The sequence below is a fragment of the Columba livia genome, chromosome 2 (genome assembly GCF_036013475.1).
Source record: "Columba livia isolate bColLiv1 breed racing homer chromosome 2, bColLiv1.pat.W.v2, whole genome shotgun sequence".
Lineage (NCBI taxonomy): Eukaryota > Metazoa > Chordata > Aves > Columbiformes > Columbidae > Columba > Columba livia.
This window is the reverse complement of record NC_088603.1, coordinates 2,265,643-2,283,434: the sequence shown is the minus strand read 5'-3', so window position 1 is coordinate 2,283,434 and position 17,792 is coordinate 2,265,643. Positions and strand designations below refer to the sequence as shown.

At 41.4% G+C, this 17,792-nt stretch overlaps 1 protein-coding gene across 1 annotated transcript in view; it reads left to right on the top strand.

Moving 5' to 3' along the window:
* Window positions 1-13,942, top strand: part of TMIE (transmembrane inner ear) — a 34,451-nt gene extending 20,509 nt beyond the window's left edge. Inside the window, exons 3-4 of the mRNA XM_021300724.2 lie at window positions 7,763-7,912; window positions 12,601-13,942. Coding sequence (XP_021156399.1) covers window positions 7,763-7,912; window positions 12,601-12,953 — 503 coding nt within the window. The 3' untranslated portion in view covers window positions 12,954-13,942. The remainder of the gene's footprint in view (window positions 1-7,762; window positions 7,913-12,600) is intronic.
* Window positions 13,943-17,792: the final 3,850 nt, after the last annotated feature.

The following is a 17,792-nucleotide window of genomic DNA, read 5'->3' as shown; positions in this document are numbered from 1 at the left end:
GCTCAGGTTGCTCAGAGCCCCGTCCAGTCTGGCCTGGGATGTCTCCAGGGACGGTTCATCCACCACGTCTCTGGGTACCTGGGCCAGGCTCTCACCACCCTCAGCATCAAAAATTTCTTCTTCATGTCTGGCCTGAATTCCCCCTCCTTTAATTTAAAACCATAACCCCTTGTCCTATCACAACAGGCTCTGCTAAAAAGTCTGTCCCCATCTTTCTTATTGGCCTCTTTTAAGCCTGCAAAGGCTGCAATAAGGTCTCCCTAGTTCCTTCTCTTCTCCAGCTGAACACCCCAACTCTCTCAGCCTGTCCCCCCAGTAGAGCTGTTGCAGCCTTGGATCATTTTTATGGCCTCCTCTGGACCCTCTCCAACAGGTGACTTGTGTATGGATTTTTGGATCTGAAACTGAAATTCAGACTTACAGCCTTCCTGGGCAAACCCACTTGCTTAACGCTTCATGTTCTGATTTATTATGACTATTGTTATTTTGACAGACCATCATAATGTTAATTCCCATTTGCCCTTCATGTGCAATTTCATGCTTGACCCACTCTGTGCATTTTCTCAGCCCAGTTTGGAGAACAGGCACAACGTGCCATCTTGCACAAAATTCAACCAACACCAAACAACAGGGTTTTTGCAGATTCCAAGGGCAGAACAAATAACAGACCATATCCCTGCTTCTCAGCAGATGTAAATTGATGTAGGCAGCAGTCATATGTTACTTGTAATTAATTATGATTTGAAATCTGTGTGTATCCATAGGACTACATGAGGTCTGGGAGTAGACTTGTTTGAGCTGCACAGACTAGATCCAAATATGCTTTTTTGAACTTCCCAAGTCACAAGATTAGCTGTGGGTGTTGAGATCCTGGGTTTTGTTGCTATCTCTAGTTTAACAGAAAAAACAAGCTCAACTTATAGACTATTTTTTTTAATAAATGCCTGACAAGAGGTATTTTTCCTTATTATGGAACAATCATCCTTAGATCTTGCCTTACCCAGCTTAAGCTTTGGCTCCTCCTTGTGACAGCTCCTCTCCTTGCATGGAAGTGATGGAGAGGCTTCAGTCCCAAATCTCTCACCCCCTGGGATGGTAAATGCCACCCCTGCTCCCCATCTTTAAGGTGGAATGGTGGGGAAAGAATGTTAGAGAGCTCCACCATGGCCTGAAGAGCTATTCCACTAGGTATAAAAGACCCCAAGAACAATATACAAAGCATAGTTGAAAGGAAGAATCACTAACAGAGAATTCGTCTTGGTTTAACCCAAACCAGGACAATCAGGAGCTTTTTTTTTTTTTTTTAATTAAGTCTTGTGTTAATGAATAGCTCAGATTGCCAGCCAGAACATCTAACATGGACTTTGTCACTGTGATTCGTCTTACTTATCTAGAGACGCCTTTCAGGTCAGGTATCTAGAGTGACAAGATGAGAGAACAAGTGGGAATAACTAACCTGTTTGCTTCAGATGTCTACCTAAGGATGAGATGACCTGTGTCCTCAAGTGCCCTGGCTACACTCTCTGGGTCTACACAGGTGCTTCAGGGAGCTCCCAGTGACTACATGCTTTTATTTTTCATCCCACACAACATATCCTAACTCAGAAATCTAACTTCGCTCAGATCAAAATTTCCTAAGGAAACACTTGCTCTAGAGAGAGGTCCAACCCTAACCCATATTTTTCACTGGTGAGCTCAGAATAAATACACAGTCCTTGCTGTTAAAGCTGTCCTCCTTCCCAGTAAACAGGATAATAATAATGATGATAATAAAGGTAGAAGGAACAATGCTAGGAGTTGGCTGAATGCATCCAAACAAAATGCAGTGAATGCAGGTGAAAACAAGGATCTATGATTGCGAGAAAGGAATATAGACCTCATCTACAGAATAAACAAACACGCAGCAACTAAATGATAATTTGTAAAATTTAGTAACTATCATCAGAGCAAAGCAATCAGTTAAGCAACACAGTTCATGGTAATGCTGCAGCAAGGAGTTATTTCAATGTTTTAGCTTGCGTTATGGAGATTGAGGAAGGTTTGTTGACCTCTGCATGCTGCCCTAACGAGATGTTAGCATTTATGTATGAAAACAACTGCTAAAAAAGCAAAGGCTTGCAGGAAAAAAGAAAAAATGAATATATCCTCACCTTTGTTCAATGCCTGGAGAAAGGTCTTCAAACCAGAGTCTCACTGAATGCACTTTGTTTAGCTTGTTGGAAAGAAGATTAAAAGGCCACTTAATTGCAGCATTAAAGGACCCCAGGAAAAAATAAAGAGCATCAACGGTCTTTTTAGTACAGCACATAGAGGAAAGAGCAGAGTCTGGAAATTAAAACCAGGTCGATTCAAATGATAATTTGAAAAATAAATGTGTCAGGGATGGTGATTAAACATTGCCACACTCTCCATCCTTTAACAGCTCTCCCCAGGGTAAGGTGGGATTCAATCCAGCACAAGTTATTTCACTCAGACAGTAATTAAACATAATAATCTGTGATATGCAAAGAGGTCAGACCCCCGTTTCCAGACACCAGGATAATATCAGGTGTAAAGGCGGAGTTAGCCATGATGGCTGAGCAAATGGAGCAGCCCTGACCCATTGCAGTTCTTTCAGCATATCCTCAGGGCATTTTACAAAGGTAGATGTATTTAAAAACTTGTTTTGCTTGAAGTCATATTGGCACAACTACTGGGATTACAATCTAGATCTCCTCATTCTTTGGCTCTTATTTTGCTTGCTAGGAAATTAGCACATTAATTCAAGCACTAGATTTTCCTTGAAGCAACAGCCATAGAGAGGGATAAAATACAAGGCTGAGAAGGATTTTGAGACTGGCATCTAATCCATCTCCAACCCAGACCTTAAATCTGACATTTTTACCATCTCTCTGTTTTCCAGCAGAAGGCAGAACCCTCATCCCAAGCCTGAGCCACAAGGAGGATGCAGCTACATGCTCTGTGGATGGTTGCACAACCTTTAGAGGGAAAAATCTCCTTCTGGAGCCCAGCTCAGGAACCTCTTCTGGGGAACTAGAGAACAGCAGTAGCTTTGCTAGAAGCAGTGACATCTTTAAATGAGGTGGCTCAGGCACCAGCATCATCTCAGCACCTGAGCACTCAGGGTGGACCAGTCATATAAGCAGCCACCCAACTACTAACTAATTTTCTTAAGACTTTAGTAGCCCTCACTGATCATTGCATTATCACAATTAGCCACTTATTGACTCTACTGTCAGTAGCTTGAACAGACAAATTATGCTACATCTTTCCTTAAAACATCATTGGAGTTGTGGAGTAAGCAAGTCTCCAGGCTTCTCAAAGAGCATTTGAACACAAGTGTTGCGGTTAACTTGCCATTGAATACATCTGTATTAATTGCTTGCATTATTAACAGTGGAACGGCTGCCTAATTAACTCAGAGCAGCACAGGCCACTTTGCTAAATGTTAATTAAATGCTTCATTGGCAGACTGTATATTTTCAGCTTCAAAGGGAACAAACCTGCTGTGTTTTGCAGCCCATTTCCATTCAATTTATAAAGCTGTTCAGTTCTCAATTGTGGCTCTGCTAAAATATTACATCAAGCAGTCTCTGGAGAAGATATTTCATTTAAATCCTTCCCAGCTCTTGGAAGAACCAAGTTGTTTCTTTCCATCTTTGTTTTGGTTTGAAATTTACTGCCAGCTAAACTAGAAACAACTCTGTTCCTGTTGATGAGCTAAATTCACTTAAGTGAAAAGAAAAAGGAGACCATGAACAGGATAACTTGGCCACATGGATATTAAGTTTAAGCCAACAGAGTCCCTTTCACGGTCTTTTGCATTTGTTCTTAGCTTGCTTCAATTATGAAACAAAATATTTTAGTTTAAGCCAGTGGGAGTAAACACACAGCCCTGATTGAGTCACAGGCATCTAATTGTTTGTGGTGGAAATTATGTGTTTAATATTTGCTGTTACTGTACTTCAAATGATGGGGTTTTTGAGCCATTTCTCAGCTCCTCCAACCTTAATAGTGTTGGATATGAATATTAGGAAGATGTTGCCCCCTACAAAAATAATTAAAACATGCCAAAAATCCATAAGGGAACAAGCCTTGGAGTTTGTTATTATTTCCGAAGTCAAGGGCTTTTTAATGCATGCTGAAGAATGAAAATATATAACTTGCGGTACTTCTTTTATCATCACGAATAGCAAAAAGTTTACTCCTTTTAAATACCTATTTCATAAAGACCACCACGTGTTTGTTTCCTTCTTGAAAAATTGCATTTCACATGATCAGCCTGGCAGAAGCAATGAAAAATGATTTGATATGTTGTCAGCTTGAATCTCCAGTGTGGAAAGAGAACACCGTGTGCAGGATCAGACTTGACTTTTAAATTTAGAGTAGAAATGTTCCTTCAGAATAGGTGACTGAATTCAACCATGTATGTCAGGTAACTGAAAAGGAAAAGAAAAATATGTGAGAAAATGATTTTTAGAAGCCAAACAGCAAAGCAATCCAGAGAATGTTATTGAAAAAGGAAAAGTTTGTGTTTTATTTGTGCAGTTATTGGAAGATGCTTATTGTCACAGAATCACAAGGCTGTATATTATTAATACCAAAAAACTGAGAAAATGGAGAGTATTGAAAATTACTCCACTACATTTTGTTGCACAGGATGTTTCTTTTCTACCTTACGTAATTTGAGAGCAGAGAAACTGTGAATAATGTCACTGTTTCAAACCTTCGTGCTGGATATTTTCATGGACCTAATGGGATGCTGTTACATTTCACAGAGATTGATTTAAACTCACTGTAGCATCAAGCTGCATTTTAGAAGCCTTCTCAAGAATTAAAATGAAAGCTGAAATCCCGGAAAGGAAAAGGAGACCCCCCCAGCATTAAAACGAGACTAAATATTGTTTGATAGCAGTGTGATTAAAGTTTTCACCTGAGGAATAAGAGAATTGGTGAATATTGAATATAAACCAGTCATTCAAAGCATGAAGTCAGGTCATCTACCTGCCAAAAGAAAAGCATAATAACAAATTTTCAAATTACATCCAAGCTAACTGGTCGCCCAAGTACGTCATCCTGTGGACTCAGAATCAAAAGTGATCAAGTAACTAGTGATGAGAGGAAACGGCCTCAAGTTGCACCAGGGGAGGCTGAGGTTGGATCTTGGGAACAATTTCTTCCCCAAAGGGCTGTGGGGCATTGGAACAGGCTGCCCAGGGCAGTGCTGAAGTCACCATCCCTGGAGGGTTGGACAGACGGACATGAGGTTCTCAGGGATATGGTTTAGTGCCAGGGGTGGGGTAATGGATGGACTCAATGGTCTTGAGGGTCTCTTCCAACCAAAATGATTCTATGGTTCTATGACCCAGCTGTGTGCTTTCCAGATGTGGTACATTCCCCACCTGCCAGCTGCCAATGATGTGCTGCCAGTAACGCCATGTGGGTACCTTGCTTTCCTTTTGTAAGACAAGTAAAAGATCAGTTACCCTCAGCTTGTTGCTGACCCTCATGAAAGAGCAAGGTTAACAGTGTTTTGATTGCCTCCCCAGTTACAGGTTATTACAATTTCATGGTGTTTTAGGCAATTCACTTCAGCTTCAGGCATCTCATCTCGTTGTGACATTTAGGTGGCCCTGTGTGTGATTCCACTAGAGCATCTCAGCAGAAAAGTGTTTAAGGGAACTGTTATTTTTGATTTCAAAATTAGGCAAAGGGATAGAGGAACTGCCACGCTTTGCTTGGTAACTTTACACCCATTTCAAAACACTGAGAAAGTTGTTTTACTACTTTGCTTTTCTCTTTCGTTATACAGAGGTCACTCAGAGCTTGTTCCTGGTTAATTTGATCCCTCTTAGGAGGTCTTGGACAGATACATGACAAACTTTTAGGGATTAAAATGTACACCAGCAAATGGTCTACATGTTTGTGTTGTGAAGGCTTTCTGCAGGATGGTTTTACTTCTGGTGAATGAGAGATGCTCATACTTGGAACCCAACATGCAGATTATTTCTTTCATTTCCTTGGAATAGTCTCAAAGATCTGATACTTTGTGCATGGTGATATAAAGCCAGAGAAGATTACCCAACTTTTGAAGTGTAAAGAAAGTTGGACGTTTGCTCGTTTTTCATAGTGGTGATGCAGCATGGGGGAACTCTGGTTAAAATAAGAGACAGAGCATGTGAACCTGATCATACCACTTCTTTCCAAGCACAAGGCTCTGCCCACCTGTAGAACACATTTCCACAAGTTATAAACAAGATTAAGAACTTCAGTAGGTGCAAACTTTATCTTTTATTTAGAATGTAAGAATCCCTCAAACTGTTTTAAGGATACCCACAAAAAAAGCAATTCAAAAGTTCATAGAGCCCCTGAGATCTCATGCTTCTTGACATGTTTATAACCTATGCGGGAAACTAACTTTATGATTGCTCATTTCTCAGTTTCATTGGTCTTTTCTTTGAAATGGATGCTTTGTTATTGTCAGAAGAGGTACATGGATGAACCAATGATCTGCTCAAGCCTATGAAGTCCTAGTCTAGGAAACCAGCCAAGAGTGATTTCATTAAAATGAATTGTCTGAATCATCATTAGATTTGCAGATCAAAATTCTGAAGTAACATATAGGTTTAAACATGAAGAGAAAATATAACATACTAGAAGTAAAAATATCATCTGCATCCCTAAGCACGTAAAGAAGCCTAGCTTATGGAAAGAAGCATCATGGAACAGGAAGTACATGATGGGGAGATTTCGGAGATCTGAGTTCTTGGCCCACCCTAGATTTGGATGAAAGTCAATTCAGGCATATATTGAACTCTTGTTCTAGATCTATTATGAAGGGTATGGAATGTTTTCATGCCAAACTACTCTTTCACAGGCCCAGTATCTACCTACAACAAGAATGAATGGCTAAGACATGTCGTTAGGAACCTTTAGCAATAACAAACTGTTGAAAGGTGAGAGTACATCTGAATGGCTGCTGCCATTTCCAAAGAGTTAGGGAATTTTATTGTTCATAGTCTGATGCTCAGAAACACTGGGGGCATACATGGCTTAGAATCATAGAATCATTTCAGTTGGAAAAGACTGTCAGGATCATCAAGTCCAACCATAACTTAACCTAAATCTAGCACTAAACCGTGTCCCTGAGAACCTGGTCTAAATGCCTTTTAAAACCCTCCAGGCATGGTGACTCCACCACTGCCCTGGGCAGCCTGTTCCAATGCCTGACAGCCCTTTCCATCTAGAATTTGTTCTCAAGATCCAATCTAAACCTCTCCTGGCACAACTTGAGGCCATTTCCTCTTGTACAATCACTTGTTACTTGGTAGAAGAGACCAATGCCCTCCATGCTCCAACCCCCTTTCAGTTAGTTATAGAAATGGAGAAGGTCTCCCCTCAGCCTCCTTTTCTCCAGGCTATAGAACCCCAGCTCCCTCAGCTACTCCTCATAAGACTTGTGCTTTAATGCAATGGTTTACCTTGGTTTTGGTGGGAAGGAAATGCTCAGTCCTTCACCACAGCTCAGTTGAAGACTGCTGGTTCTTAATTTTCAGATAATTCAATTGCTTTGGATTGTGTGACCATATCTCTCAGGCAGGTACTTCCACTGATGTAAATGTCTACAGGTTCCCACTGGAGGAAACTCCTCTGAAATTAGTTTTTCTTCCTGCTGTCTCCCCACTGCAAATAGATGAACCTGTACTAGACAGACATCTACTGGGTAAACTGAGTACTCTTGCTTCCTTCTTTCTTTTCCCAGTTATCACACTGTGCTGTATTTTCAAGTGTCGGATTCCCCGGACAAAGAAAGAGATCGAGGCACGGTATGCCCAACGGCAAGCAGCCAAGAACTATGCAGACAAACTGGAGACGGTGCCACCACTCAACGAGCTGACAGAGATCCCTGGAGGTATTTCCCATGGCCACACCTACACATAAGACCCATCTCTTCTTTTGGGGTTGATTTCCATATGCATGAATGCAAAGGGCTAGGTTGACCCTTAGTGCAAATCAGTGCGGCTCCTTGGGCACGACCAATATTAGAACAGGTTGCCCAGAGAAGCAGTAGATGCTCCATCCTTGGAAACATTCAAGGTCAGGCTGGACAAGGTTCTGAGCAACCTGATCTGGGTGAAGATGTCCTTGCTCATGGGTGGGGGTATTAGACTAGATGACCTTTGAAGGTCCATTTCAACCCAAACTATTCTATGATTCTATGATTAAGGTATCGCCATGACTTGGTAAACCCCTCCCACCCGCCTGCAGTATTTGTGGCAGCAGACACAGTCATTTAGATGAAAGGGACAGTTTCTCTATTGGTACAAGTCAGGGTCATTCCTTTAAAGTTAATGTTTACAATTTCCAGAAAAGGAAATTTCACTTTAAGGGCCAGTTCCTAGGTTGGGGAATCTGAGTAGGAAGAAAAAGAGTTATTAGAATTTCACATTACCCATGAAAGGCTTACCCTATCTGAAAGGCCAAGAGTATCTCTGTCACTGGTCTCCTCTCCTCTCACTCATCTTTCCTGATTCTGTACCCTAGGCTCTACTGAAACTCTCCTAACTCTCTCTGGTCATGTTCAGTCCAGACCTCTCAACTCCCTGCCTGTGGTGAAAGAAGAAGATGAAATGACCCTGCAAGGAAATTAGGGGACCGCCTTCCTGTCTGTCTGTCTATGGCTTCTCTTTTCTGATGGGATCCATCATATTTTGGACTCTCTGATTCTCAGTTCCTTTTCTGCATTTGACTTCTCTTTTCTCAATACTTTTTGAATTATTTTTTTCCTTCTTTCCTGTGTCTCTGCAAGCCCTGTGGTCTCTGGCTTCTTAGAAACTGGGAGTTTCCTTGACTCAAAATGTGATGCCTCAGTCCATGAAATTGGTGAAAGAGGCAGATAATACAATTGTAGACATTTAGTTCTACACCAGCAAAATATACAACTAAATGCTTAATAGTAGGAACTTGTACATACCTCAGTATTTCAGAGGTGTTCAGACCCCTGACTATGCCTATATTGTAAACTGAGGATGGGCAGAACGTTCTCTGAAGCTGAACACGATTGGAATGAATAAGCCCTCATCCATCAAGTTAAATTCTGTTCTTCTAAAGTCAAAGGTCATCCAAAGACCTCATTAGTGCGCTCTAATGTGTGCGAGCAATCATACATGGAAGTGTTTAGTATTATATCCTTCAGTTTCCTGCCCAAAAGACCAAATTCTGACTCTGTAAGGAGCAGCTATTATCAGTAGATCCCAGAGGGTGTAAAGGCTCATGCCTGTAGATAAAGTCAAATCCATGCATATGTTACTGCATGCTCTTTTTACAAAGCTGTTACTTCTTCAAAACCAATAAATCGAGGAGGAGAGTATCCAGAAGTGACAGAAGGGATATTTGGGGAGCAGAATGGCTATTTTACCCCAGAATGTTAATCAGTTGTGACCTCCTGTAAACAGCCTTCACATCTCACAAATATGTTGTCCATCCAAAGGCTGGTGTAGAAATTATTACAGCATAAACTTATTAATAAATTACCACAACAAAGGAATTTACAGGATGTCAGCTGCACCATAAAGACTACCTAAACTTTTATCCAGTTAAATGTATAAGTTGAGTAGCTGAACACCCTTTGACCCTTTGAGAATCCCAGAATCATGGTCCTGGCATGGTGGAGGTGTAGGAGCTGGTGGATAATGTGCTGCTGAGTGACTGTTGATATCTGGTAATGGCTCTTGAACACATGTTCTCTGAAGCTCTTAGTCCTGTGGGACTGGGCTGTTGTAAATATGCCCAAGTTGCCCCAAAGGAATTGGTACTGGGGTGGGACTCATCTGTCCACAAGTACGTTATCCACATCTATGGAGAAGTCTGCATCAGTACTAGTTGTCTAGATTTTATCTCTTCACTGTGGTGGAAAATAAAAAGGATGCAAGACTTTATTCCTTTAACACGATGGAAAGCAAAAACTATGTGATTCCTTTCACAGTAGGGGAGATGTTAAAGTGGAAGAGGTAAATTGTGCCTTAAAAATGCCTGTATGTCTCTAGTCCTGGGGACCCAAAAGGAATGACTCATCTGTCAGCACATCAGCTATCTGTGATCACACCCACTTGTTTGGTCTCCTGAGGTTAATGTACCTCCTGTCCCCAAAAAAGTTTCACTATGTGATTTAGTCATTACGACGGAAAGTATGAAAACCTTTGGGCTTCATCTCTGTGCTGTTATTTTCATCTGTACAGAGTGTGATGCTCTGCCACGTTGCCCCACTGACTTTTGGCAACCCACCTTGATTTATGCAGTCATGAAATATAATATATGTATTTGTCAACTATTTATGTGCTTATATTGTGACAACACCTGGTAGACCCAGCCAAAGCCAGAGAGATGACTTGAGTGATTTAAATTACTGAGTGGCCATTAAATGCTTTAAAGATTTCTGTAAGTGTCAAATACTATTAATCATTCATATATTACAATGCTTAAATACTCTTATTTCTTGGCACTATTTTTACCCTACTTCACATTTAGTATGATGGAATATTCTAACTGCCAAATGGCTCTCCATACACTTTTTTGAGTGTTGTATATAGCAAGCCCTTTTATTTGACATAAATAAAATGGACTTCAAGGGTTCAGCATATAAAATGTTTTATACAAATTGATTCATTTGTGCTCTGTCTCCCAGTCTGTGGGAGAAGTACAAGCAGGACTTGGCATTTGCTCTGGGTGAAGATGTCCTGTCTGAGTTCATGGCCTGGGAGATCTTCAGCTATTTTGTTCTGGGGCTGCTCCAGCTGACTTCTTTGGGAGTTCACCTGATTTCCACCATATTTGTCCAGGAAACAGGCAACGTGGTGATTATTATTATTATTATTATTAGTCCTTTTTAAAAAAAAATAAATATATATGAAATGTCAGTAATTCCTCTGTGGTCTTAACAAATAGTCTGTATTGTTCCACTCCCATTTGTAGACACAAATGAATTGTCAGTTCCCTGGGTCAAAGGATGATATTTTATTTTACTGTGCATGCTGAAGGAATATTTTAGGTAAACATAACAAATTCAGGTTTGATTTGTACCTGTAACACATTGTTGGAATTTGAAAGTGACACTGCAGACATCCATAGCAATGGGAGATTTGGGGCTGCTTAAACAGACTGGAGTTCAATGGCTCCAGGCAATGACTGAGACAGGTCACCAGAAGCCTTTACTAAATTATCTCCTAAGCCAGTTCACTGTCATCTTTCCTTAGCCTGTGATGAACATGAAATAATTTGACTTAACCTAGTTGCCAGCTGAAGAAAGTGAAACAGTGACCAATCATCCTCCATTTGCTGAGATCACTCCCAGCTACATCTTGGCTGATTTTAATTATGAAATTGTGTTAACATGGGTATCTATTTGCTTATCTGAGTCCTATATTGGGGATTTTCAGAGAAGGAAGTCATGGGAGACAACACATTTTTACATATTTTTACAAAAGGTTATATTCTGCTGGTCTTGAGCAAAGGAAAATCTTTCCATAAGAAATACATGAACTATGATCTGTGTGTAAGTGTCAAGTTGCAGCTTGAGATGAGATTTTAGTGTATCGAGCTCTGACTTCAGAAATACTTTTGGGTTAATGAACCACTTATAGAAGAAGAAAAAAACTATGGATGAGGAAAAGTTTTCTGCTACCAAATCCTACAAGTCTACAGAACCTGTGTGATACTTATGAGTCTTCTCACCTGAAATGTGGGCACTGACTCCAAGATATTCCTAAAAATACTCCATAAGTAAAGATATAACCTTCTTATAAATAATATAGCTTGTGTGTTAAAACATAGCAAAACAGGACTAACTGTGTACTAGAGTTAATTGCTATGTGCCCATGTTATGTTGCTGCCATTCCCACAGGTAGGAAGCCAGTCCCATGGTGACTGGATGTGGACAGGACATAAGCTAAGCCTTCTTGGTAGTCCTGTGCCAAGCAAGCCATCTTCTGCTTGTCTGTCTCTGTAAGATCCCCAGCAGAATCCCTACAGTCCACTCTCAGCTGCAGGAGACATATCCCACACAAGAAGATGAATTAGAAAGGCCAACCAACCAAAAAACAAAACAAAATAAAACCTTGAAAAACACAAAAACCCAACCAACTGTACAAGTAAACCAACCAAATCCAAACAAACAAAAAAAACAAAAAACAATCCCAAGATAGGTCTGTACTGAATTGAGTGAGAGATGTTTCTGCTTATTCTTGTGGAAGGAGACAACTGCACATAGAAAGTTATTATTGGGAAATGCTTATGATTATAATAATTCTAGTGATAATAATATTCACGGATCAGTTCATACCAACAGGAGCCATTTTCTCCAATAGATCCACAACTCAGCTCATGAAATTACCAGTTCTGCTTTTTCCCATTTGTCTATCTTCTCAAAACAAAGACATGAAAAACTGGTAGTCGGTGAGGACAGCTGTATGGAGAAAGCTCCAGTAGAAGTATATTTCCTTTGCCCAAGATTTGCAGCAGGGAGGAGGAGTGTTGCCTTCTTCTTGGCTAATGTCGGCCCAAGTTAACTCCTTTCTTGTTTTCTTTTTCCGTCCTCGCATACAGCTCAGGTGGCAGAAGAAAAAAAAGAAGAGGTGCCCACTGTATCTGGAAAAGTGGACAAGGCTCAGGCTAAGAAAGATGGATCCAAAGGCTCCAAGAAGAAGGACAGTGAAAAGGACCAGAAAGAAGACTCCAAGAAAGAAGGGAAGGATGGGGCCAAAAAGAAAGAAGGAGGAAAGGGAGAAAAGGGAGAAAAAGGAGAAAAGGGAGAAAAGGGGGGAAAAGACTCTACTGACAAGAAACAAGGTGGTGGGAAGAAAGGTGAAAAAGAAGGTGAAGCAGTAAAATCAGGAGGAAGCACCAAAGCTAATGGCAAGGCTGGTGGGAATGCCAAAGCCCCAGCAAAGAAGAAGTGACCTTGCTAAAAGAAAGTGCTGGCAGTTTTTCGAGGAGGGCACTGTCAAACTGTTGTGGGTAGAATGCTGGGGGCAGATGGGACATGCTGTCCTCACCTACTCAGGCTGTTGAGTGCCACTGGATGTATGGATTTATTACCTTTTGAAGACCAAGTCACTGTATTTTTGTCCACCAAAGGAAAACCTGGCCATTTGGCTAAACATATATAAATAAAATGCACCATGCAGGGCTATATGGTGACAGCTACCAGAACTGAACTGCAACCTGGAGTGAGAACCAGGACTTTGGATAAGCATGAAAATGCAGAGATATGAAGATCTAAACTAATGAGAGGACGTGATTCATTTAAAATTTATTCTTCTTGAGGACCTTAAGGAGTATGATAAATATTAACTAGCCCTCATCTCCTCCCAATTAGGATTTGCACATGGGTAATTTTTGGGATTAAGTAAATTCTGGATGCTGAAACCCAAAGAATGGAGTTTTCTATGTCAAAGCTCATGTATCTTCTGAAAGGTGGCTTGAACACATGGGAGCAAGCTTTCTTTCCTTTTCAGATGCCTCTTTCTCTGGACTGCTGAAGGAAATATAAAGAACTGCATATATCCCAGAAGGTTTATTCACCTTTTCCTCTTCTTCTGCTGAGAGACACGTAAATCAAGCTGGAGGAGGATGTGCACAGAATAAAGAACAGGTGGATTGCATCTGTGCTACTGTAGGCAGTAACTGTCCTCAGTTCACCATCCCTACAGGAAAGGCAGGATGACAAGAGCCCACTGGGACGAAGGAGATGTGAAGATGCTCAGCATGTTGTCGCAGAAAATCAGGGTCTCAGTGGTGGAGAACTTAATGACTTCACATCTTCACTCTCTCAGCAGTTTTGAAATCAGGGATTTTGCTACACTTTTATGTGGCTGCTGTTTCTCTCACCTCCTGGAAATTTTAAATAAGTGTAACAGGATAAATAAGAGTAGTTTTATCAGGAGAAGCTTTTCTCCTGGTGTGTTTTGTGAAAATCTCATCAGTTTACACCTAAAGATTAACAGCCATGAGGTATTCAGCTAAAAAGCTAATGGGAGATAGCTTGCAAGCTATTGTGATGACTAAAGCTCTAACCATTGTCTTTGCTGAAAACACCGCCTTTGAGTATATACACTGGCATGGCTTCATCTGCTCCATGGGGAAAGGAGGAAGTTATGTCCAGTAGTTTGTGCACCTCAGGCCCTATGAATTAAATTAATATTAACATAACTGCTTTCTATACATCTTGTAGTTTCAATGCATACAGACAGCTGATCTGTCACTGCAAAGACATTTCTCATTTGTCTCACCTTTCCTTTCCTCTCTCTCCTCTCTTACCCATCCCATCCTGGTAAAAATGAACCAGCAAAATGAAGAGTGTGTTCTGCTGTGTTAATAAGGTCACTCCGCTGATAAAAGGCCCCAAAACTTGAGGAGCAAGGAACAGAAAGATGTTCCCAGCCACAGAAATATTTACTAAGAGCATGAACAGTAACAGTTCACTGCCTCCGGGTATGATCTGCCATGCCGAAGGAGTATGGAGAGAAGTCAAGGTTAGAAATTCTGGCCCTATATGCAAATGAGTGGTTGGGGGCCTAAATCTCCATCCACTGCAGTGATACCCAACGACGAGTATGAATAAGTGTGTTACAGACATTTATGTTTAAGTCTGAACCTCAGTCCCACCCGTAATTTTTCAAAGGCTGAAGATGAGTGGGGATTGCAGCTTCCGGGCAGGAGCAGAAGACCTGTTTTGAGTTCCCATCTCAGCCTGAAAGGTCTCAGATGTCCAGATTTATGGTCAGGACAACTACGGGGCTGTAAGACCAGGAAAGGGACTTGCATCCACTTTTTCAGTTGGAATAATAGGGATTACCAGAGTCACACAACTAGCTGGGGATGAGGCAAACAGGAGCAAAGGTCTGTAATCCAGTCTGTGTATGTGTACATGCACGTGTAATACCTGGTAAGAAGTCCTCAGCACAGGACAGACATTGACCTGGTGGAGAGGGACCAGAGGAGCCACAGCAATGATCCGAGGCTGGAACAGCTCTGCTGGGGACAGGCTGAGAGAGTTGGGGTGTTCAGCTGGAGAAAAGAAGCTCCAGGGAGAACTTACTGTGGCCTTTCTGGACTTAAAAGGGGCTGATAATCAAGATGGGGACAGACATTTCAGCAGGGCCTGTTGCAATAGGACAAAGGGTGATGGTTTAAACTAAAGGAGGGGGATTCAGGCTGGACATGAAGAAGAAATTGTTGCCCCTGAGGGTGGTGAGAGCCTGGCCCAGGTTGGCCAGAGAGGTGGTGGATGAACCATCCCTGGAGACATCCCAGGCCAGGCTGGACGGGGCTCTGAGCAACCTGAGCTGGTGAAGATGTCCCTACTCATGGCAGGGGGGCACTGGATGAGCTTTGAAGGTCCCTTCCAACCCAAACCATCCTGTGATTCCGTGAGATATCATTTTATATTAACACACCTTCATCGAGGGACCTGTAGAGACTCCTACTGCCAGAGTTAATGAAAGCACATTGTCTCCAACTGTCAAGGTTGGAAACCTTGGCACCAGTACACAGAAACATGATTTCAATCATTATATTCTGGCCACCTGCTTTCTTCTGTTCTCTCTCTGTCTAACTATTTTTTTCATAAAGAGTCAGAAAGAAAAGAAAGGAAAACAAAATTTTAAACTTGCATTCAGGCCATACTATTTGCCTGTGTACACAGATGTCGCTCTCTGGGAACTACACAAGTTTGCGCGAGTTCATTGTGTGTTTTGGGTGGACCGAATGGGTGCTTATGTCTCATAAACTCTAGTTCACAGGTAAAGGAGCTGTAGGATGGGATCCAGCTGTGATTTGGGCAGGAAAAACTGCTTCCCTGCCCTGTAGCTGGAAACATGGTCTGGAGCTGTTAATCCTGCTGTTAATATTCTTTAGGATGTGGAGAATGAGGATACTGACTCAGTCCCTACCTATTTGGTGAGAGGGAAGAGGAGCAGATCTATTCCTGATCCAAAAGCCTCAATGGAGAAAATCTGACCCTTCACTTTGCCATTAAGTTCACTATCACAGAGTAAAATGGCTCTTTCCTTAACACCCTGCTCCTCAATACAACCACCTTCTCTCTCACATAATAAATAAATAAAAAATTTACTGCATCTGGGACTACTGAAAACCTTGCAATTGATCATAATTCGTTTTGGCCAAGATGAGACGGCCAATACATTAAAAGACTTACACACCAAATCACACTAGTTTGTGGTCATGTCTTACTAGTAAAAGAAAAAGAGGTGTTATGTTAAAACAAAAGAAGTTTATCCTCTGAGAAGGACCAGCCCTGGGTCACCTGAAGGGATATATCAACTTATTTCTATGTTGTCAGAGTGACAGTGTATGGGTGGAATGAAGTGAATGCATTACCAGCGGTCGCAGACTCTCAGGAAAACAACCTACCTAACAAACTTATCGTAGTGCCTGAAGTGGGCATGGAGACAAGTAAATTTACAGGCGTGGCCCAAAACTGGTGTGTGTTTTCCCCTGGCTTGTATTATGGTGACCAGGTGGAATCCAAAAGCCAGATCTCAGTGGACGTAAATCAGACTGCTGGAGCAGATCGCTCTGACCTGAGCTGCTTTTTACACCACCAGATGGAGAAATTGTACTGGAAAAAACATATCCACAGCTGCTGAAGCTTTGCGAAGTGCATCCTTAATGAGAAGATTGGGGTTAAGCTGATTTCTCTGAAAACGTAAGCGCAGCAACAAATCCCGGAGGACAAAAGCAAGATTTAAGACCCAAGGCTCAGACATCTAGGTAGTAATGACAATGGATGGACCTGTTGGGTGTGTTGGCAAGGGCAATGAAGAGAAAAAAACTGAGATACTACGGTCACGATGAGGAAGCACTTGGAGAATCTATTTCTCGACATATTCCGAAGCTTTCCACTAGAGGGGACCTTGTTCTTCCTCCATAATACCTGGAGACAGTTTTAAAAGTAGTTTGCGCTGGATATATTTTGTCTTATTTGTGATGTTAAATCTAGTCTGGCATTGGTAACATCTCTTCTTTGGCCCAAAGAAAGCTTTCCTGGCATTTTTTTTTAATCTACCTGAGCCTTCATATCATCTTCCAGTTTTGTTCTTTCACTGGTTGGCAGAGGAAAGAATTCAGCTGACAGTAGCTTAATACCCCAAAGACATTGATGTAAGAGCCATCAAGAATATAGTCATTGGCTTTGATGGATAAAACTTAAGTCAGCCTAGCACGGTGTCCCCAAGGGGCTGTGGTGAGGATCACAACTCTGGATAACAGGTCAATAGAAGGAGCTACAAAGCTGAAGTTTTAAAATTTAATTCCTGATTCACTTGGGAAAGAAGCTCATGGAAAACCAGCATTATTATTTTCCTATTCCTCATTGGTTTTGCTTTAGTATTTATGAAAAACAGTGAAAAACTAAGCATAGGTTCTGTGCTAATCTGCCAGGAGATACTAAACACAAGGTGCATCTATTGCTAGGAAATTTCGTGATACCTTTTCACCATTAAATTGCAGCTTTTTCAAAAGGATTAAATCCTCTGGAGGAATTATAGCTGCTCCCAGAGGTAATCAAGGAAAAAAGATGGTCTTTTTGTTCACTCTTTGTGTACTTTCTTACACTTCTAAATATTAAGAGTGTCTTGGCTCTGCCTTCAGAAAGTAAATTTGTTGTGCCAAGCTCCCTTTTGAGATGTGGCAAGGAAGAAATCTGGATCACCTGTGCTGTCCTGATCACCTGGTTAGACCCATGGAGAACAAACGAGGTCTTCACTGGGACTGGG